Genomic DNA, 24,114 nt, shown 5'->3' with positions numbered 1-24,114 from the left:
CAAGTATAACACATAATGGGGTAAAAGGGGCTACTGGCATTGCTAGGAACTTAGCTGAATGCAAAAAAATTCCTCTATGGAAGCCTTTCTTGACTTGAAAATGGTTTCAGTCTTAATGAGCTCCTGCTGTAATGAATATATCCACAGCTCACAGTACATTAGTGTGGTGGTCAGTGAGAAGAATGCCTCTTACAGATAGCCAAAGATCATTGGTAGGCACAAATTGTTCATTGTAACTTCTGAAGGAACCCCAGTTGAGAAAAACTGGTCTATAAAGTTCTTTGCAAAATGCAGAATTACTATTTGCATTCTCATGCAAATGTCCAATCTTCTAATGTTCTTGTACATGATTGGACATTTCTTTGCAAAGTGATTTTCAACAAGCTTAAGGTGAAACTACCAATTTCAACTATCGTGTGTCTGTTTTTCTAAATGATTGAATTTTCTTTGCAAAGTGAGTTGTCATTAAACTTCACCCAACATAAAAATTCACTTTCTTCAGTGAACATTCTCTACTCTGTTACTGCAGTGCAGTTTAATTCCACCTGCAATGTTCAAAAAGCTGCTTTATTATCTTTTCTTGTTCACTTTATAGGCATGGTTGGAAATACAAATTTTTTTCTGTGACAATTCAAGATTGAAACACGTTTTTCACAGGTAATTGTATTACTTTAGTATTGATGCAACAATGTATTTCTAAATGTATTTCTATGTAAATGTGACTGAATGCAGGTTTTTGAACGTTTACAAAACTTTTGAGATAATCATGTAAATATTGATGTGCATTAATCTTGTAAAACTCAAACTATGTATTAAGTAACTAGTGGTTTTTTTTTTTTTTTTTTAATACAAATTGCAACATAGACAAAGCACTGTTGTCATAGGCAAAATGTTGGCATTATCAATAATGTTACAAACTGCTAAAGAATGATGACTGGGTGCAATGGGCACCTGCCTTACAAGTATTTGGTACAGTTTTTGTTAGGTTCCCCCATACATTTTGCCTAATTCTTACCATGCTGAAAGTATCGGGTGCCATATCCTGGCCTCCGTCTTTGGTCTTCTCTCCTCCTCTCGTAAGTATCAAAGTAGTTTTGATAAGGATTATCTTCACTGTATTTATAGGGGTTGTATGGGTCATCTCCTTGGATCTCATCCTGCCTGATGGCATTGACTGTTGTAGCATTCACTCTCTGTGATTGCTGCCTATTAGATGGACGAGTTGTACTTTGATGCTGTGCTCTAGTAGCATCCCCTCTGGTCCTCTGTTGTCCTGTAGTATCACCTGCAGGGCTTCTGGTTCTGGATGCCTGGAACCATAATTGACCAGAAGAGTCTCTTGGTCTTTGGGTGCGCTCTAACCCCCTAGTTTGACCATTACCAGAATTAGAAGAGTGCTGCCTTCCAGGTTCAGGTGGTGATGTACTGGTATGATTTCTTGCACTTAGCAACACCATTGAACTACTAGGTGCACTTACAGCAGGCTCTCTTCTCCTGGGCGGTTGGTACTCTGAGCCCTGGCTGAGCAAGCTGTAGACTCTTCCACTGTTTTGCCATTGCACCCTTTGTCTCCAAAATGAACTTTGGCTACTGTGGCTTTTAAAGCTTTGACAGTTGCCTTGAAAACTGCAGCAAAAGTAAACAGCCAGCTGCAATAAAAATACACTACCAATTGTGCAACCCATAGTTTACACTTAAAAAAAAACAAAAAATAAAGCAAAGAATGCGCACATGAGAAGTTGCTGAAATCTGAAAAAAGAAGGAAACAAGCTTGTAATCTAAGCTATGTGGTAGCTGCAAAATGCCTAGTAGGGAAAGAGATGCAAGACCCTTCTCATCTTTCTAATATTTTGCTGGTGCTAGTAATAAGTAGAGGGGAGGGGGACTGGGAGTAATGTTACTAGACCTCCCCTAAAACTAAAAGTTTATAGAAAATCTAAGGGCTTGGGCCACACCAGAATCCATGTATTTCTATTGACATCAGTGCAACCCTGTAATGTAAATAGTGAATACAGTTCTTTATTTAAAGGAGTGGTCTCCTGAATGTACATGGGGGTTTTCAGAGTTTCCATAGCCTTTCTTTACTTCAAACATAAAGCAAACGGTTTCTGGCTGACTGCCCTCATGTTTTTTAGTCACATTATAGACTTAGAATGTGTTATTTGACATGTCATCCAGATCTGTCTAAACTGCTAAGCTCACGCTGAGGCTGCAGAGTGTTTTATGTGCAGAGTACATTGTGAGGATTCAGTGCAGACAAAGGTGAGGACTCTATATTACAGACTGCTCATCCTGGAGGTAACTATCAAGGAAAAAGAAGGAATCCAGACACATCTGGCAGCTAGGAACCGCCAAGCTTTGCTGGAAACACTAGATTTTTTTTGTTCTCCATTTTCTTAGAAATAGTACCGCAGAGCCAAATTCACAAACGCTTCTGTACGTTGTTAAAAATTGATTTAAACATGATTTTATTCATCTCCATAAATGAATGACATTTTTTTAAAAAGATTAACTATAGTACTTAAGTAAACAAAAATAGCAGCCACTGATAGGCACTAAATCTGGTTTTCCCCTGGCCGCTGATCATGTAACAACCCCCCCAGTACTTACTATAATGACCTGGGCATTTTAGTTCAGTTTAGTTTAGGTCTAAAACACTGTGAGGTCCCTAGGGGTTCCTTGTGCAATGAACGATTTGTGCCTCTTGGGTCAATTTATCTGACACCAATGATCTTTTTGGCTATTTGTAAGGGTGACATTCTTCCCACTGGCCAGCAAAGTAATAGACATTCTTCCTACTGACCACCACACTAATGTACTGTGAGCTGTGGATATAGTGATTATAGAAAGGGTTCCCTAAAGACCTGAAAATTTTTTCAAAGGTTCTCCCATGGAAAAAGGGTGAGAAAGGCTCATGCTTCTAGGTTGTCCTGCCCATTGTTACAGATTTCTTTGATGTACAGCAATGGGATGTGGGCAGAGATAAAAGGAAATTCATTTTTTAAAAATGAAGGAAAATTAAGCAACAGTACATAGGTGCAAAATTGACAGTGCTGGGGTATAGATGGTGATTTTTGACAGTTAGTACTTATGTAAAAGACCGTAAAAGGGTATATTTCTTGTAATGAGAATAAAAAAGGCCAAGGGGATACAAATGGTGCCAATTCTATAGTATCCTGGAATTCAGGTTAAAGTAAGGGAAATAAATATATGAAAGAGTCAAGTATAAGTTTACTTAAGCTAACATTTTAGTTTTGGATGGACACCAACACAATCTATGACCTTGTATCACACTTAGTGAACTTGATAGACAGATTCTCTCACCCTTTTTATTGTGAATGTTTTTGTTACCTTGACCAATTTGAGAAGAAGATCACTGTGGAAGATGATCCCTGCACTTCACTACTTGAATTAAAAATGTTTTACTGTTTTTATTTGGTTGTCTGATGTCCAACGACTACCACCTAAGTGTTAATGATAAAACCCTGTGTTGCGTTGTTTCCTTGTACACAGAAAGGCATATTAAGTAAAAGTACCTACAGCAAAAAAGTGCAGGTTACCTGTTTAATGAATATAGAAATTTGTGCAAATTATTCCACATTTACAGATCCCAATGTGTAATTCTAACCTTAAACTAACCAAGCTCTACCTAAATACACTCAATGACGGGATCTGATGATGAACATAGAGATAGAGTTGTTTTACTTTTAAAACACTTCTAAATATTTTAACTGGTTCTTTTTAAATCTTTTAGTGGTTGTATGTTTGTTCTGAAGATTTGATGGGGATCTTCTGAGGTCTAGATGTCATATCTGATGCTGATTATTTGCAAATCATAATCTGGAGTTCTAACCCTAAACCCGAACCTAACCAAACTCCAACTTAATGCACTGAACATAATGGTGAACATAAAGACAAATTAATGAATAAAAATGAAGTTTTGATTCATGGTTATTTTTAAAATACCTGTAAAAATTTACCTGGGTCTTTCCAAGTCTCTCAGTGGTTGCACACTTATTCTGAAGACTGTATGCCATTCAGGATGGGGAAAGTTGTGGTGGTGTGCAGGTGCAGGATGGCAAAATGATTGAAGTGGTCAAAATGAAGTGAGCGTGGCCAAGGTAATTTGGGTGTAAAGCTAACATGTAGCAATTGCAATTGTAGCAACCAGAGGTAAACTTCAATAACGTGCAGATATTGATAGGAACAGGCACATATACAAAAGACAGTCCCCCACCCCTTCCCGTCAGCTACCTAATCCAGTGACAGTGAACGAGACAAAGCACCGCAGCTACTGGAAAAGCTCTCTAAACCTTAGTCTTACAGGGGTTTAGGGGATAAAGTTGAAGAGTTGGAGATCTGGCGACCTGATCCAGTGGGCTGGCAACCTGCCCAAAAATCTACAGTTTCCAGGTCAGCTCTGAAGAGTTCCCAAAACTGTAGGTGACCAATTTTTAAAGCACCTTGGAAACAAAATACCCCTGGGTTACAAATATGTTTTTTGGTATCACTTGTTTGGGGAATTGACAAGCAAAGACTCATTTGTTCAACTGTTGGAATGGAGAAATTTTTCACATGGCTTGACATGTAAACTACATTATACAGCCAAGTTGAAGCCTATTAGGAGTTTTACCTGGCTTGTTCTGTTGGTAATTTGGTAGTTGCATAGGGCATTTGAAAAAGTTTGGCATTTAGCATTTTATGATCTAACCAGGCTGGCCTCTCTCAAAATATTTTTTGTCTGATATAAGCATTGGCCTTAGTCCAATAAGCCCTACATAAGCAACACTTTAAAATTAAAAGCAGCCTTAGCACAAAACTCTATCTATGTTTCTCCATACAGTACATTGGTAATATCTCCAATGAATACAATATATATAACCATCACTGAGATGAGATGACAAGCCTACATTAGCCCCAGATGTGGTTGTTACTAATAGAGGCTTTTTGGCATTTTTGCCATTTGGTCAATGACAAAGGAGTGATCCTTTGGGTCCCTTTCATACTTGCAATAGAAAACCACATGGTTAGCTGCTCCTAGTCACATAGCAAACTGCTGCTATCGGCCCAGGAGTTGCAAACTGCAATCTGGGTAAATGTTGTGGCTGCAGTGTGGTTCTTCATCCACAATACTGTGGTCAACCGCAACATAATATGAAATGGATTTGAGGGCTACTTCAGACCTACAGTTGACTGCACTATTCTGCCGCAGACTCAACAGTTCCCATTTAAATGATAAGGAGCAGAAAACCATTTGACATAAAATGCATGAGCTCGCATTTGCAATTGTAGTGTATTCCGGAGAGGTTCCATTATTACTTAAATCAGTTGGGGAATTTTTTTTCATTGAAGTCTTTCATTGAATTGCTTTTGTAGACTTGAATGGGAACACATTTTAAATGCATTTCCTATGACACATTAAGGACCCATGATCTTATGTGTTAAAACCACTCCCTTATTTTTTTCAGAAGCAAAGTTGAAATTGAGTGCCCGAGAGCAGGTAACCGCTTAAATGTCAACTGCTTGTCTGAACTTAGTCTGGTCAATTCTATAGCATAGCAAGTAAATGCTAAACAAGAACAATGAGACACATTTACTATAAGATAAACTAAGATAAAAGCATAACTCATATTTCTTCTCTCTGTTGCTCTTAAGAAGCACTGATGTGCAATAAAACCTGTCTCTGGCCACTTTTTAATTAAGCCTCTCTTTTGTGTAAAAATCTGGCAGAACTTGGAGAATGCTGCATAAAATTACAGGTGTAGGGGTGGCATGAATACATGAAAAACTAGAGCATACTGCATATAGTTTGCCAAATGACAGACAGCCTGATTTGCAATCGGTGTACTTTTCTGTTTGTTGTTAGCTTGCTTGATTAAATTGAGGAAATTCCTTTCAAACCTAAAAACTGAAGCTGAGCAGCACACAGATGGACTGAAACTGATGACATAAATGCAATGTCAGCAGTTCAAGGGGGCAGAGGGGGAGGTTTGCCAGGAGGTCACACACCCCTCCTGGCTGTTCTCAGTATTATGATGAAAGCACTGTATATGTATGCTAAATAATATATATTGTAACTTAACATTTGTTATTAAATTGTTTAGATGTTTTCAGATGTATTTCCCGATTAGGAGTCACCCAACGAAAATACTAAAAAGAGAAAAGGGTTGTCTGAACCTGATATCTATTATGAACAATCATTATGCAACAGCAGAACGCCACAGTTTCCCTTTAAAGTGATGCATATTTGCTGCATTCTTTGTGTCAAACTCTATTTAAACTATCGACCTGTGATACATGATATCATGGATTGCAAACAGCCAAGGGAACAATAGCCCAATGCATTTTCACATTCAAATATATATATATATATAAATATATGAACATTCACTAGCACCTAGTTTGTCTATGTCTTTTATAAGTAACTATCTCTAAGGCTGCATACACACGTGTCATTGGAAAGGATCTTTCAAGATCCTTTACAATGACAAACTACTGCACAATGCATGAACGAGTGCTGTACAGACAGCGCCATTCTTCTCTATGGAGAGGGGAGGGGGGGAACGATGGAGTGGCACCCCGCTTCGCTCTCTCCCCTTCACTTCCATTAACATCGTTCGTCGTCCATCGTCTGTGGATCCGCCAGGACGGTCATTCGGATGATCGACAACGGGCGCTGTACACATGCCAGATATCATCCCTGAGCCGATTATCGAACGAGAACCATAGCACATGTGTATGTAGCCTTAGGGTTATACCTGTAGATAGAGAACCTTGCTAATGCCCCATAGGTATTCTGGATATCTCTCATCGTCAGTTACACAGAATACTGGACTGAGCACCACATAAATTGGGAACCCAATACAATGGCAGAGTAGGCAATATCTTCCACAACAATGGCTCTTTAACATTTGGTATACAACTGAAAAATACAACATTACTACTGCTTGTGGGATATCTAATAATCTATTGAACTACCAACAGATCTATCTGCCTATACATGTCTTGTAATTCACATATGTTACTAATTAAAAGGATGTATTTGACACATAATATGATAACATGCTATATGCAGAGCACTGGAAATATTCTGATTTTTCCATCTTAGACAGGTATGTATAATCAGTATTATCATGATCATGCATATCTCCCAAATAGTCAACAATTAATTTTATTGAATACAAGTTCTATTGCATTCACAAGTGCACTTCATATTTCCACATTCCTTGCTTCCTATAGAGCATAACATTTATTCCTAATCAAAAGCACCACCTGTCAGGGCTTTCTTTTTCTAAATCAAGTTCACCTTACTCTCTGATTTAATCATGCAACACTTCATCTTACATTAACATGAAAAATAACCTTCAATATCTTTCCCCCATCAATATGACAATAATATATAACAAAACTTCAGGCTCTAGCCACATGTAGTTACATGTACAGACTGAAGACAACCATCTGTCTAACTGCACACAATGATAATGACATACATAATCAGTAACAAAGTTGGTATTATGGCCATAGGGGCTGAAATCTGATTTTAGAAAGATTTGCATGCAGATTTGCATGACAATTAGATCATTTTCTGCACAGCAACAGATAGCAAATCTAACAGGGTTTATATTTTTTCTTGTCAGACAATAGTATAAATCTGAATTACTGCAGAGTGGTTGAAATGACTAACAGTTTTCAGGAAAAGTATATGATGAATTAGAAACAACAATCTTTGCATGTTTGGACATCATTACTTCCTTTTATTGTTCACATTATGTTGAGCACAATCGTCAGATCAGGCAAATATTACCTATCCAAACTTTGCCGCCTTTTAATTGGATTCTCCTAATACAAACTTAACAATACCTGTCAGTGATTTTTAACAGACATGAAAATGCCTGTGTAAAAGTAGTCTGCAGACATTTGTGAGAATGCCTGGAGCTGTGGGACAATGCTGAATATCATGTTTCGGTGAACTGAGTTTAGTCTGCAAAGCACATGCTAAAACTTTTTAACTCCTAATTTTATGTGTGGATCTATTGAAGTTAGCTGCACAAATACAATATAAAGTCTTGGTTCGTTTGCTCTATAGAATTGCACATAGTTATGTACATTACCGCACTGGGACAATCAATAGAAAAAAACCTGCAAATGAAGCAAACAAAAGGAAAAAACTTAAATATATATATTGTAAACTGGAGCCTCAATGGTTCATCTGCTTCTTCTTAAAAACAATCTAATCTTAAACATTCCTTTTTAAAGAGATATGAAAGTTGATATGATGGTTCAAGTTATTAATATTGTACAATGCAGTAGAACGTATATCTTGGCTACATAAAGGCCTTCTAGGACCACATTGTTTTGCTATATTGAGCTATGTTTAAATTGATTTCTAAACTTTTGCACTTTTATCCTGGCCTTCTTGAAGCATGGAAGCTTAATTCCTAAATGAACTCTAATACATGCAAATTATTTTGGAAAATTATAAACTTTACATAATCTTTGCTTCTTCTTACCATACTGATGATATCGGGTACCATAGCCAGGTCTCTGTCTGTCAGAAGATCTTGGCCTTTCATAGGTGTCATAGTAGTTGTAGTAGGGATTGTCTTCATTGTATTTTTGAGGGTTGTAGGGATCATCTCCTTGCATCATGTCCAGTCTGGCTCTGTTGCTTGTGGTGGCATTTACTCTTTGGGCTTGTTGGGCACTAGATGGCTGAGAGGCACCTTGTTGCCTTTGTGTGGCACCTTCTGGTCTGTTTCTCTGTCTCCCAGCAGCATCCTCTCCTTGGTTTCTTCTGTTAGCCTGGAACCAAAGACGACCGGTTGGATCACTTGCTTGGCTTGAAGTTGTGGTTTGTCGGTCTTCATTCTGTACATTTTCTGATCTGGGAGGTTGTGGTTGTCCAGAAGATCCTTGAGAGGTGCTGTTTCTGGTGCTCAGTAGCACTAAAGGATTATGAGATGCAGTGGAGGCAGAGGATCTTCTTGCAGGCTGGTACTCAGCTCCCTGGCTCAGTAGGCTGTAAACTCTTCCATTGTTCTGCCACTGTACTCTCTGCCTCCATAGAGGATTTGGGCCATTGGCTATTCGCTGATGCTGGCAGGTTACTTGCAAAATGCAGTGTAAGTACACAGCAAGCTGTAGTAAAAATATGCTTTTTGAATTAATCATTCTTCAGTTTGAAGTTTCAAGAATTAGGGTTTCAATGAACCAGCATAGATTTGCTTAGCATAAAAAAAGCAAAGAGCTGCTACTTTATATAAACAGTTAGCTGCACGTCTTTAAGGCAAGAGAGACGAGAAAGCCACTTCTCATCTTTCTATGGCTTTACTGGTGCTTGTACTGGTGAACAGAGGGGAGGAGTGATGGGAGTTTTTAAAGTTTCTGGCACATTTTATAAAAGTTATACAAGGCTTACTGGCTCTGTGCCATTTAATGCGATTGAGAATGTGCAGCTCAACATATTTTCAAGATGTGCCTATTCAGGGGCTTACATAAATAGTTACACACAAATATCTATCAGATAAAGAAAGATACTCTAAAACACCCTGTATAGTTTGATTGGTTTTTTATTGCCGAAATTGCATAGCACATTTCCTGATGCAGAAATGGGCTATTGTGTAAAGTAAGACAGGATGCATTTGAAAAAAATATAGATGTTGATGAGGTTGGCTAGACATACCCTAATTGTTACTATTAACGCCACTGCTCTCTGCATCACTAGCATTACCTGAGGGTAACAAGCAACAAAAAGTCCTAATAAATTTGCATAGATTTCTAAAAATGGTTTGAAAAGAATCTGTTACAGTATATGTAAAAGTGTATTTTTTTCCAGGGAGGATGAGCTAAATGGTGTGAATAAAATATTTGGTATATTACAATAGATTCTCAATATACTAAGGTAAATAGTGGTACACCACAACTATTCATGCTATTTAGCTGCATCCTCCCTGGTCTCACTCTCCTCTGAAGAAGTCCAACAGGGCGAAATGCGTCAGTGTGAGACATTCTCGATCAAAGACAGAGATTTTACTGCAGCTCCTTTATTCACTGTTTATGTCGCCTTTTTGATCACATATTGTACCAAATGTATATGTGTGTGTGTATATATATATATATATATAGCTGGTGCGCCTCCCCAATAGGGTCCTTCTCCTAGACAGAGCCACGGACCAACAATTTTCTTGCGGACCACCAGTGGCCACATAATGTACCATTATAGATGTAGACATAGATTTTAGGAGCCAAAAAACTCCTCTGCTAACTTTCTGAAATTTGTTCAATCAGAAAATACTAGCCATGCTCTTACAATTTGAACATAGAGTGCTTTGGCAAAAAACATTATTAGGGGTAGCAGTCCATATTGGACACTCTACGGTTATACCTTCTGTTACAGAATACACTCTTATGTATTGCTAGAGGCTATTTCGCAAAAATGGAAGCAGTACTATGTATCACTAATAAAGAAGACTTGAACCAGTATAACATTATTGTCATCCTTCATTGCCCATTTGCTGTTAACCATATAGACACTTTGCCTTTAAGTATCTGCCTATATAAAAGCCAATAATTTATTCACTGTGCTGGTAGTAAAATCATGGGCAAAAGTAAATTCAGGTTTGGCAAGGATGGACTGACTCCTTGATCACCCATCAAATGCCATAGAAGATAAGTGATGGGAAAGGAAGAAGTCAGCAGAGTAGCTCTGTGTTAAGCTACGTACACACTTCCAATTATTATCGTTGGAAAACGAACGACGAACGATCCTGCACGATATATACGAACGATCGTATAGCACCGATCCTGCACATAGAGATAACGACACGATCGTTCGTAGATATTGTACACACAATAGATACGATCGTTTAAGCGATAGAGGAACTATGTGCACGACAGGAAAGTGAACGAACGTTCGTTCATTACGCATGCTCAGCCCATGGACGATCAACGAACGACCGTACACGCGAACGATGTTCAACGATCGTCGTCCAATCCGATCCGCCGGTCCGGTCGTTCGTTTCCAACGAGTTTCCTCGTTCGTCGGCGTCGTTGGTTACTTTTTTACGAACGATTTTTTGCCCAATCGATCGTTCGTCGTTCGATTGGAACGATAAAAATTGGAAGTGTGTACGCACCTTTATAGAGGAGAACAAACAATTTCTTAATCCTTTTAGCTGCACTTAAGTTGAAATGAAGGCTTGAAAAGAACACAGGTAACTAGGATTTCTGTTCAGGAAACCTGCTACTGAACTAGCTGCCTATGTAATGATTAGGGCCACTTTACTTCTTAACTACCTTGCTGACCTTATGTTCTGTACTTTGGCACAGGGTGTTATGCTAAGTGTCACTTTTTTGCTTGTTAAAGCATGTTAAAAAGATCTTCAGCCTAGAACAGTCCAACACTAGTCCCTAAAAGCCACATATGGGCCAGTCATTGTCTGACTCTTTGTAAACCACAACCTACCAGCACTAAATTTATTGTTGTTTGTTAGAAGAACAATAAAAATATGAGAAATTGGCACTCAAGGCCTCCAAAATGGACAACCCTGGCTAAAGCACTATGTCTGTCACATAAGTGCCACAAATACCAGTAATAGACAATTAATAAATTCTGCACTAAAATATCTGGAATGTAATAAGTCAATAACTGATATACAGTGGTACCTCAGTATAAGTTTGCTTTGGTATAAGTCCTTTTAGGAAACAATTTTGCTCGGCATACAACCTTTGCTTGGTATACAACCTTTGTGCTAGAACTTGTATGGGTCAAAATGAGTCACAACACCGTGTGCTACCCTTATTTACCTCTCTTGAAACAAAGCCACGACTGCCCACGAGCGTCAGTACGCCAGTTGCTACCATTCAGTAAACAACCCGCGCTATAACTCTCTGTGAATAACATAACATCTCCTCCTCCTCCCTTCTCAGCACCATCCTAGTAGGCACCCGAATCTTCTCAGCAAGGTAAAGTGAGGTTAAACTTTAATTTATTTCATCTAATTGCTTTTCTGTTTATGTATTTTAGTATTAAGTAGTGTTTTATTATTTTATAGAGCCCCATCAATGTATAATATGCCAATAACAATAGGATTTTTTTTCATGGGAACAGATAAATCATTTTCCTTTTATTTCTTATGGGAAAATTTGTTTGGTATAAGTCCTGTTTGATATAAGTCCAAGGATCTGTAATGGAAAAAGGACATATACCAAGGTACCACTGTAGTAACCTTCTTCTTAGGAACCATACAAATTTGAAAGAGGCTCCAAAAATCTAGTCCAATTCAACTTCTAATAATAACCACATATATATTACCATATTGTCTACTAATATGAGATTTTTTATTTCTTCCCTATTTCTTTTTTTTCAATTTATTTTATTATGAATAATTTAAAGAAGAGCAGGGTCAAAAAGAAGGGGAAGGGGGCATTGTACAACATAGAGAAACATTATGGGGTAACAACAATATAAAAGAAAGCAAAGGTTAGTTAGCATGAACAATATAAAAAAAATAACAGTAGGCACTTGGTATATAATTTCAGTTCATATGCACAAATATAATAATTTAAATAATTATTATATAATTATTAAATTATTAAAACAGCACTCCAGACAGGTTATGGGTGACAATTGTCCATGGATGGGTGATCCTGTATAGGACCATAAGAATTTAAGATTCCAACATAATACACCACCATGTAATAAAGCCAGAATATAATAAAATAGGGCAACAACGTAGCAAAATCGGGCAGAACAATTATTAAACTCCTTGTGGATATTACTCTCTAACATAAAAAATGCTTCTAGCAAATTCTAAAGATTCATGATTTGTACAGAAACAGGCTTCTAGCCTTTTCCTCCTCTTTGGTATGGTCCCTGTTTTACCCGTTTACAACCACGTGAATACTCGTGTTAGTATAGCCTACTATTCTCCCAATACCATATAGCATAAACCATACGTCTGTTTCTATCTAAATGGCTGCGCCCATATATCAGTGTTCAAATGTTGATAAAATATGAAATGTAACTCTGAACCTGGATAAAACTGTGAGGGTTTGCATGTTAGAAGGTGATTTATACTGGAAAATAATTATTGGAATGGTTAAAAAGGTACAATATTTTTAGTAATGTAAATCTGTAGTGAAAAACATAAGAGCTGCCTATGATGACTTCCGTAAACACTAGTTGCCGGCTGGACTTCAGTACTTTCTGTATTGATTTACTGAAGACATAGGTAGTCATTATTGGATGCATTGTATTGCTATTGTAGAAGTTATCATTATCATAATTCAAACTAATCATGCTAAACAAAGGTAAAAGAGACACATGTTTAAATATATACTTTCTGTACATCCCTGTGTCCTTCCCTTTTATAGTTAGGGGGATGGCTTATCCACGACCCCTTTATTACACCTTCTGGTAATAGTTAAAAGGCAAAAATGTTCAATATGGGTTAAAAAAAACTCCCAGGTGAATCTATAAAATAAGTAGAAGTAAAACATTATACAAATAGACTAATCTCCTAAACTACAAAAGAAAATAATGAGAAACAGAGAAAGAGAGAGAAAAGAATGAAAAAATGGCAAAAGCAAAAAAGTTAAAAACATATCAGTTAAAGCTCAACTTTAAATTGAATGGGAACAAGAGAGAATCTCCTTGAAGTTATTTCTGGTCTGTAGATCTACTGGAAAGATTTACTTGGACAGGTATGAAGAGGAAGTTCTGGTAAATCACGCTTGTTTTGACACAAACTGCAAAAAGAATTCTTTTTCAGTAAAATCATGAAGGCTTAGATCCTCAGAAAGATTTTATTATGCTCTTATCATCTTGCCCCAATGGCAACAGCAAGTTAGGGGAAATCTCCCCAATATGTTCACAAACAATGATAAAAATGTGACTAATGAATGGATTTTAAAGATTGCTTTATGAATATAAAAAGTCCGCCTGTGTAGACTGAAGAATAAAAAAACAAAACATTTTTATATCAGTAATGATGGTTTAATGCATTGCTACATGATAAGGTCTGATAATGGATGTTATTACTGTAAACTGACTGATAAACATTCTTCTGTTATATGTAGCTTTTGTATGACATTCCCAGGCAGTGAGTCATTTTCCCACTCAGTAAACCTAATGCACTGATATAGCAACTAACATTTTTGTTCACTTCACCAAAAATGGGTTCCTTCTATTTAATATAATAAAATATAGCTGAAAACACCCAGTAATAATGGTAAATAGGAGAAAAACTAATTTTCAGAATTATCATTTAACCAAGAGTTCTAACTCTAAAATAACTATTACGGTACTTAATGGTAGCATTAGTATCAGTTTATTTTTAAATTGAAAGAACTAAAAACATAACTGATAATATATGTTTTTTTAATTGGATATATATGAAATATTGTGTATAAATCTGTTTGTCAGCAGGTAATCTATTTTTCTGTTGTTTTTTCCAGGCTATTAGTATCTGCAAAAAAGAGCCTTGTTTACATAGCTCAATAGACCATGCTGTAATTAATACACACTTGCTGCGAGTATGACTCCTCCCTGTTCAACNTGTTCAACACCCCCCCCCCCCCCCCACCACCACCACCACCACCACCACCACCACTGCATGCTTGTAAACATATATCCAAATAGAGTATGAACTCCTACTGTATTTTTACATTATAAAACCAATATGGTTTGAGATACTTGTGTATTGGATGTAATAATCTGAATTAAACATTTAAAAAAGAATCTGTTGCTTTTTCCCCAGCCTTCACGAGGTGCACCAATAACTGAGGCAATTTGCAAGTTACACTTTTTATTTCCCACATACATCAATATCTACCAATATTGAGAATGTTGGTTGTGTTCTACCCCCAGGCCAAAGATTCCTGGTAATTACTTGTCAGTGATTTAGAAAGCCCTGAAGCCAAGGTATTAAATTGACAATTACGGAGCTATCACTCAAAGTTGTCTTCCTATATAGCAGGTGTACTAAATATACGTATAATTTAAAAAATTGTTCTTCCTTTAGGTCTGCTTAATTCACATGAGTATAAACAAGTAGAAATGTTTTGTTATCTTCGGGGGCATCTCTTCCTGAGGGCAACTTAAGCATTAATTTTCTTGTAGACCTGTAGTTTACACACTTTTTATAGAGATCCTTTAAAATTTAGGTGTTCCTTTTCTGTCTCTGAGCATTAGCCATATCAATTTTCTTGTAGATGCAATTTTACTGTTTTTTTATAGGTTGCTGTAATCATTTTAAATATAGGTTTGGTGTCTGGTGCCCTTTGTTTCAACATAGTTGGTCACACTGCAGGATACCCTATTTTTGTTGTAACATATCCATTTAGTTGTGACTATGCCCATTTTTTCACAGTACCCAAACGAATGTTTGGGTCCCACTATTCCATTTTGATTTAGGCTCTACATTTTGTTGTTATTTTGCCAAAAATGTTGCACCCTAATAATTTGTGTTCTTTGCCTGTGAACAATAAAGTTGACTATGTATTCTACAATATAGTTGTAAAATTTCCCTTAAAGTGTAAGCAAACAAAAAAAAAAAAAAAAACTCTATATTGTTGTAGATCCATTGATTCCTCAAGAGGTTTTCTGGATTGGGTCCCACATCGTTTTGGAATCCTCCTTCGTCCCCATGTGGAGGATGCTCTGGGCGCCACTATCTTCTTTTCCTTTCTTCGGCCTTCTGCCTCTGAACATGCAATTGTCACTATAATTGCTGATGTAATAAAGCATGTTTTCACGTTCATCATTGCCACGTTTAGTTGGCAATTTTTGTGAAAACAACATGTTCAGAGGCTTGTCAAGTAAACAAATTCAGTTTGTGAGATAACAGAAATTGGTCTAATTAAGCTAAACTTTCTTGACACTTACAGCAAAATGAATAAAGTAGACCATAAAGTACTCTTTTCCTTTTTACATTTCAATTCCTAGGAAAAGGCTTATCTGATGAAATGCCAGGTGCAGGAAAAGTTACATTTTATTGGTTTATGTAAAACAATTTTTGTAAACATTTCATGAGGATTGTGTAATGGCTTGAAAGCTGTTATATCAGGTGGTTAGTGGGAAATAATATGTGCAGACACACAAATGACTTCTTGTCGCTTTGAGGGAATGCACCTTTCTTTAGTTACAGACAGTAGCCATAGAGCAATGGACTGTATAAGTGCCAAATGACTCTCTATGGGTTTTCATTTTATTAGCTCTTCTGCAGAATGTAACTTTGTCATTTAAGGTTTTGTGGTCCATTGTTCCTAGGCCCTTTATGGTAGCATAAATCAATTTAATGAGTATGCCTAAAATGATGAATACATCTGCCATTTAGATTAGATAGCCTTGAAGTATATTTATAAAGAAGTGATTTTAATGTTACCAAAATTTTTCTACAGGTATGTCCTTTTGACATTTTAAATCACACTAATGTGGAAATTTGTTGAATAGCACATTCTGATTTATAAATATGGCTCAATGAGTAGTATCCATCTCTAAGATTGTAAGTTCTTTTGGGCAGGACACTCGTCTCCTCTTGTGTCATTGTTTGTATCTGTCTGTCATTTTCTTTTTCAATTTAATGTTCACCACTGTGTAATATGCTGGTGCATGATAAATATAGTAGAAATATTAAGTATAACAAAAAAAATCATTTGTTATGACATGTCCCCATGTTCATCACCAAGTCTCTGTCTGGATACAACCAACTTGGTAGAATCAGAAATTTGCTTACTTTATCTCTTGTCCTAAATTTGAATATATATTTTTTAGACCTGAACGGAAAGTATTTAATGTACAGCGCTGCGTAATATGTTGGTGCTATATAAATCCTGTTTATTAATAATAATAATAATAATAATAATAAAAAAGTAGATATAAATGGCCTGATTTTTTAAAGCTCTTCAAGGCTGGAGAGGAGACACTTTCTTCAGTGAAGCTGGGTGATCCAGCAAACCTGGAATGGATCTGGTCCAGGATTCAAAACATTTGATAGCAAATTACTTTGAAGAAATCTATTCCAGGTTTGCTGGATCACCCAGCTTCACTGACAAAATTCTCCAGCCTTGGGGAGCTTTAATATATCAGGCCTAAAACCTTAATTGCATATATAATTGGGAATACTTTACATATTTCCCTATTTATGCCGTTGGATTTGAAAAGCCAATGTCAAATTGAATGGATGTAATTTAGACAGACAGCTGCAAACAGAATTAAAAAACATTTTCAAAAGTTCTAACTCTTCCTGATTACTAGAATATTGTTTTTTGGTGTCTGAAAAAATCTATCATGGTAAATCTCCCCAACATAAATGCAGAAAGTAATAAAAACTTTATAGTGATACTAACATTTACTCACTGTAGCCAAAGCACGGTAGTAGACCAGTGTTTCTCAACCAGGGTTCCTACAAAGGCTGCCATGGATTCCTTGAGCAAGTTGTGCCTTCCAGGTCAGTTTAAGTGACACCAATTTGTTTTGGGCTATCTGTAAATGTGGCTTTGTTCCTGCTGGCCTGTAAGAGTGTAAGAGTAATGTAATGTAAGAGTTATTCTTCCCACTGTCCGACAATGTGGGAAGGTACTTTTCTTACTGACTACCAAACTAATTTACTGTGGACATATTAATTATAGTAAGGGTTCCTTGAAGAGCTAAAGGTTATTTCAAGGGTTCTTTCAAGGCTGTAGTAGAGGATATAGGCAGTACCACTCCTTTGTCCTAAACTCGATACTACTGTATTTTAAACAATAAACTCTAGTTTAATGCAAAAACTTTATCCCTAAACACTTTTCTTTCAGAAGAATGATAGATGATTTGGACCACTACACATAAATGTTCAGCAAACTTTTTGAATTAAAATCAGCACATAAAGCACTAATGTGGTGCAACCTAGAGCCTGTAATCTGGTAAAAATAACTCACACAGTCCTGTCCTACCCTAGAACTTGCTTACGTTGCAGTTCACTCAATGAACATATGTTCCATAGTTGGTGGTCTTGCCAACAGATGAGTTACTACTGGTAAAGAGTTCAGGGTTTAGTTTGTTCTACATAATTTCACCCCTGAATTTTACTCCACCACTTACAATGAGAAATCTCCCTAAAATGTCAACAAAAGTAAAAAATGTTTTCTTTACAGCTAAACAAACTATAGCAAAATAAATAAAGCTCTGAGTCCTTTTATTAAAATAAAATCTAGCACAGATAATATAATCTAATTAATCTAATCGTAATTACAGATATATTAAAATGTATTGTTATTGACACCAATACAAAATGATTCTATCTTCATCTGCAAACCCTGTTTATATATAACTCCATACACTTGACCTCCTACTAAAAAGGTTTGGGTTTCACAACTAATCAGACCAGAAAGTTTGTTTCCTCTGTGTTTCTTTCTTCTGGCATAGATAAACGAAAGCTTTATACAGTACATAACCGTTCTCCATGACCTATATGCAACTATTAAATAGTTAAATCGCCTCCAGTCAGGAATCTAAGATTAAGATTTATATGCACATGGTAATTTCCTAGTTTATACTTGACATTGCCCCTCCTACTTTTCAAGCCTCTCTTGGTCATTGAAGTTGCCTATTAGGTGAAAGTACTAACTGGGAAGCATAGTAACATAGCAACAGTAAATATAATTCAGATGACATCAGGTGCCTAGGGGTCTACTAAACAATTTGACTTGTGGCTTTTGCTAAAGATATATATATATATATATATATATATATATATATATAAAGTTGTGTGCTATTTTGTCGAAAACTTGCTTTTTATGGTCCAATATAATATAAAAGAGAAAACCGCAAAATATCACCTCCTTTCTCTTCCTCTTTTTCAGCAACGGCTGCAAAATGTCTCTCCTGGGAAACCAGGAAAGACATGGAAGATCTCCTAATAGTTCTTACAGTCCAGAGATGGCTGTTTCAGAAAAACACTACAAGAATCAGAACAGCCCTCTTCCTTGATTTAACATAAAATTCTGGGCAAACCTAAATCGTTCACCATACTTCCCCTCTGCTACATTAAGCTTGTCGCTCAAATTGTTTATCTCCAACCTTTATTATCAGGTCAACTCTGCCACTGCTGACAGCACAAAAAGTCACTAACCTCTGCTCTTTTGTATTGAGTCTGTACAGACAAATCATACTGCCATCTGTGTCAACATTCAACAACCCCATTGCTCCATGGCTCACTGAACTACTTTGCAATTCCATTGAACGGAAGTTTGACAGAAAGGAGTTCTCAGTTTACAGACCTGCCTTCCACACAAAGAAATTTGCATACAGACCACCCTAGGAAATACGCCCTCATGAAACGGAAATAAATTGAATCACAGAATAGAATGTTGTGTTGTTGTATAGAAGTCACATTATGCAGGAAAATGGGTCTAATCACTTTCAGAACTGTCTACAAGTGTACAAAAAGAAAGGTAAAGCTTAGAAGTGTTTAGTAGTAAATGGATCAATTCCTACATACATCATCGTGTTGTCACAGGGCCCCATATTTACCCAAAGGTACGATAGGGGCATGGGACAGGACCTGTTGTAGGAAAGCTGCATGGGAAGAGAGATTTACAAAGGTAATGAGCTGCTGAAATACAATTCTGCAATAAAATGCCGCAGCTCTTTGCTTTGTTTGCAGACCCAGCATTCAATGCTGTAATCACTTTATAAAAAAGTAAAGCAGAAGAGCACAGTCAAAGTAATTAAAAAAGCCCCCCGACTATAAATAGGTCTCTGAAATGTTAGGCAAAGAACAATCCAAACAACATTGCAGGTTCTATACTGCAGTCTGTGTGGTATAAAGTATTACCTGCAGTAAGAGAAATGTGGTTAGCAATTTTCAATTTCAACTGTACATAACCCCCAAAATAGAAGGATATTTAAACATATTCTACCAGACTTTATGGCAAAGAAGCAGTCGACACATGAACAGATTTCTGCTGGAAAAGAAGGTTACCCCTGAAAGTGTTCCATGGTGCCCCATTGATTGGTGAAATTTAGAGTGAAATTTAAGGGTTCATACCAGATATAGTTGACTTTGGCATACCATTTTCACCTCTATCAGCATTAGCTTTTTTTTTGCAGCTCCCAGCATTCATTGATATGACATCTCTAAGGAAGTTGGCACAAAGGTGGGGAAATGTCTTCAGAGGATGGAAGTCAATGTATGCGGCTTGGATGGCAACATCATAAAAGACACAGTTTTTGCTGCCACAGCAGCCTGGTTTTCATTGTTTATTTGTATTTTGTTTTATTTTATTATTTTATTTGTATTTGGTATATTCCTCTCTTACCCCCCCCCCCCTCCTGTTTGTGACTAGTTAGTACAGTCTCAGTTGGACACTCCCTCTCTCCTCATGTTAGTCAGTTTTCAGTCAGCCATCTTACAGACAAGGCTTAGCTAACCAGTGTCTTACCACACTTCTGGAGATACTTACAAGACTGTATTGTATCTAATGTACCACAATTCTTGGAATTACACACATTGGATCCATCCACTGTGTCTTTGTTAAATGGCTGGTGATAATACCAAATCAGCATGTGGGCATATCAGCTGCTAAGACTGGGTCCAGGAGGTATGTCAATGCATATGCAAGGGGTATTGTGAAACAGCACAGTAATAAGATAGATTTCTAAGGCCATGACTTTGCTACTAATGACAAAGAAATACACTGCACTTATCTTGAAGCAAAATCAAAAGCAGAGCTTAGAATAATACAACTGCATGAAACCGCATTCTCCCGCTCTACCTTCTCCAAATGTTCATTGAGGCCCAAGCAGCTCAAACACAAGCCCAGACGGAAGCCCAACTAAAGGTTCTTGAAAGGGAAAGAAAGGAAGTGGTGGCTATGGCTAAGCTTGGAGTTTTGGAATAGGCTGTAGAGGAGGAAGAGGAAGTTCCTCCGCCTATTCTGACACCTGCTGGTGATCCTACAAGTCGTACCTTGCAAATTGTCTTGAGCCAGAATACTGACATTGAAGATGCAATCAAAGCTTCAGATCTTCTGTGCCTGCATAGAGCAAAGTCACTGGTGGGAGAAGATGCTACAATCAACCATTTAGCTTTGACAGCTACCTCGAGCACTATTATTCCTCCTTTTTCAAAATTACATTATGCAGAGACTAACATGAAATGGCAGACTCCCCTTAGCCCAGCCTGTCAGATTGCTTTAAAACCTCCTGAGACCAGTCACATGGTTCTCAAGACCCAGAGCAGGGCACCTCCAGACATTAAGCCCACACCTGGACTGAACCCATCAGCTGTTCTCTTCTCCCCTCCAATACATCCGTTAGAGATTGCTACCTACAATCATAGTGAAGAGGCACTTGTTTTAAGGACTGAGGAAACAGAAATATCGGAGTTTGCTAAGTACATGACCCGCAGAGAACTTATTAATACTAGCTTTTTGAAATTTGATGATCGTGCAGAGAACTACAGGAGTACTGAAAGCCCTAAACTGAACACTAGGACATTCAACAACATCCAAGCCTGTGTCAGCTTATGAGAGAAACATGAAATTGGTGGAACAGGGTTTCATACAACTGACAAAGACAATATGGTGGTTCCTTCTATTGAAGATCAGGAATTTTTTACCCCTATGAACAAGGAATTCTTTAAGGATGACTCCAATAGCTGGTTAGCTCCATTGCCCTTTTGTGTTCCAAGGGTTCAACTTCCAAACAACCGCAAACAAGCTGAATCAAGGTTTGCATCATTGAAAAGGACTCTTAAGCCAGAGCAATGGCACCATGTTCCAACTTATTTGAACCCTGCTTCAAGGTCAGTTGCAGCTTCCAACTGTGCTGAGTTTTTGGCAACAGATTCCAACAATAACATGACCTTTGATATCACAGAGCTGGACACTGATTGTGAGAATTGTCCTGAAGTTACTTTGCTTAAAACCACATCAAACTCAAGACCAACTTCAACTTCAAAATCAAATTCAAGACCAACTGCTACCAATGCTTCTCTTCTTGGGAAAGACTGAAAAGAGATATAGCTAGACATACTCATATTGCCAATGTATATTACAAATCTGATTAACCTTCAGGATGCTATGCTATGTTGCTATTGTTGGCACAAATGTTAAAAACCACCTGAGAAAGAGGAGCACCAAAAAGCAGAACTACATATCATCCGTAGCGTTCAAGAAAACGTCTTCGCTGAGGAAATCCAGTGTCTTCAAAGTAAGAGACTCATTCCCAAGGCCAGCCCTCTTGCTACTTTAAAGCCCAAAAGAGCCAAGGAATCTTAAGAGTAGGCAGATTAGAATCATCGTTTTCCAGTAATGAGTTAAATCCCTAATATTACCAGCTAACCATCACATCGCTACTCTGCTGATTCAACACTTTGATGGGAAGGTTAGCCATCAAGGCAGGCATTTCACAGAAGGTGCATTTCACACTGCTGGTATATGAATTATTGGTGCAAAGAGACAGATTGCTTCTGTTATACACAGATGTGTCAAATGCCAGAAGTTGAAAGGTAGACAACAGCAACAACAGATGGCTGATCTACCAAATGACAGACCAGCCATCGCACTGCCCTTCACAAATGTTGGTGTCAACATTTTGGACTATGGAATGTTGTCACTCACCATACTCATGAAGGTCAGGCACACAACAAACGGTGGGCAGTGATCTTCACATGTATATCTGTGACAGCAGTACATTTAGAGGTAATTGAGTTTATGGATTCATTTAGCCTTATAAATGCCTTGAGAAGATTTCTTACAATTAGAGGACCAGTAAGACTCTTGAGGTCAGTTTTTTTATTGGAGCTTGCAAGGAATTGAAGAGGAACAGAAAGACGGACGAGGATTATCTGAAGAAAAATGTAGTGGAAGTTCAACTCACCACATTCATTGTATATGGGTGGCCTGTGGAAGAGAATGATTGGGATCTCTAGACGCATTTTGCACTGTATGCTTAAGAACACCCACCTTGCTAAGCTCACTCAAAAGTACTAACCACCTTTCTCGCTTTGTAAGCTATAGTCAACTTAAGGCCTCTGGTTCCCATCTCTTCTGACCCACGGTCTCCTGCAATTCTAACCCCAGCTGCCTTATTGACTCAAAAGATGGGAGAAATTCCTACTCCTCCTGGAGCTTTCAAGGAGCACAATCTTTACAAATTCCGATGGAAACAAGTCCAGCATCCTACCAGTCGTTTCTGGTGGAGAAAGTAATATCTGAATTTGTTGCAAAGTCGTAGGAAATGGTAAGAACAAAGGACTAATTTACGAGAAGGGTATTTTGTGTTGTTGAGGGATCAACAAGCCCATCATCTTGATTGGCCTAATGGACTCATTACAAAGGCAATTCCCAGCGAAGATGGAAAGGTTCATAAAGTAGAAGTGCGAACCGTGAGATGGAGTAGTCAAGACATTTTTCCTACCTGTTAATGAAGTTGTGTTGCTTTAACCTACAAATGACTTACCCAATTCTTCTACCACTACGAGAGAAACATAACTGTTGAATGTTGACAACTTGTCATAGACTGGATTTGAACTTGATATATTTTGCGTGTTGTCCAGAACAGTTTCATCAACATTTTTACATTGGACTTGTTCATGCAAGTTATGCCATTTGCAATGTACCGTTGAAATAGTATAGTGGTATGTACTGATACCAGATGGGGAGTGTGCTGCCACAGCAGCCTGGTTTTCATTGTTTATTTGTATTTGTTATGTTCCTCCCTTACCCCCTCTTGTTTGTGACTAGTTAGTACAGTCTCAGTTGGACACTCCCTGTCCCCTCATGTTAGTCAGTTTTCAGTCAGCCATCTTACAGACAAGGCTTAGCAAACCAGTGTCTTACCACACTTCTGGAGATACTTACAAGACTGTATTGTATCTAATGTACAACACTTCTTGGGTATTGTGTTGGATCCATCTTCTGTGTCTCTGGAAGAGTTAACTGGCTGGTGATAATACCAAATCAGTATGTGGGCATATAATTTGCTAGGACTGGGTCTAGGCGGTATGTCAATGCCCAAAGTGGTATTGTGAAACAGCTCACGTTCCTTCAATTAAAAGCTTTGTAAGTCACTTGTTTTTTTTTTTCCAGAATGATGTTGTGATGAACAGCAACACAAAAAAATGCAGT

The 24,114-nt window shown here is 37.5% G+C and overlaps 1 protein-coding gene across 3 annotated transcripts in view; it reads right to left on the bottom strand.

Annotated features, from left to right (window-relative positions):
* LOX (lysyl oxidase) overlaps positions 1 to 9,337 on the bottom strand; it is a 36,755-nt gene extending 27,418 nt beyond the window's left edge. The window contains exon 1 of one of the 3 annotated variants that reach the window (XM_072416043.1): positions 8,511 to 9,337. In XM_072416043.1, the coding sequence (XP_072272144.1) occupies positions 8,511 to 9,171 (661 nt within the window). In that variant the 5' untranslated portion in view covers positions 9,172 to 9,337. Of the gene's footprint in view, positions 1 to 1,015; positions 1,701 to 8,510 lie in introns of those variants that run through there. The other 2 variants (XM_072416042.1, XM_072416044.1) reach the window with 2 other exon arrangements.
* Positions 9,338 to 24,114: the final 14,777 nt, after the last annotated feature.

Source organism: Pyxicephalus adspersus, chromosome 6, assembly GCF_032062135.1.
Source record: "Pyxicephalus adspersus chromosome 6, UCB_Pads_2.0, whole genome shotgun sequence".
NCBI classification, from domain to species: Eukaryota; Metazoa; Chordata; class Amphibia; order Anura; family Pyxicephalidae; genus Pyxicephalus; species Pyxicephalus adspersus.
Note: the sequence above shows the minus strand (reverse complement) of the source record. Positions and strands in the feature narration are given on the sequence as shown.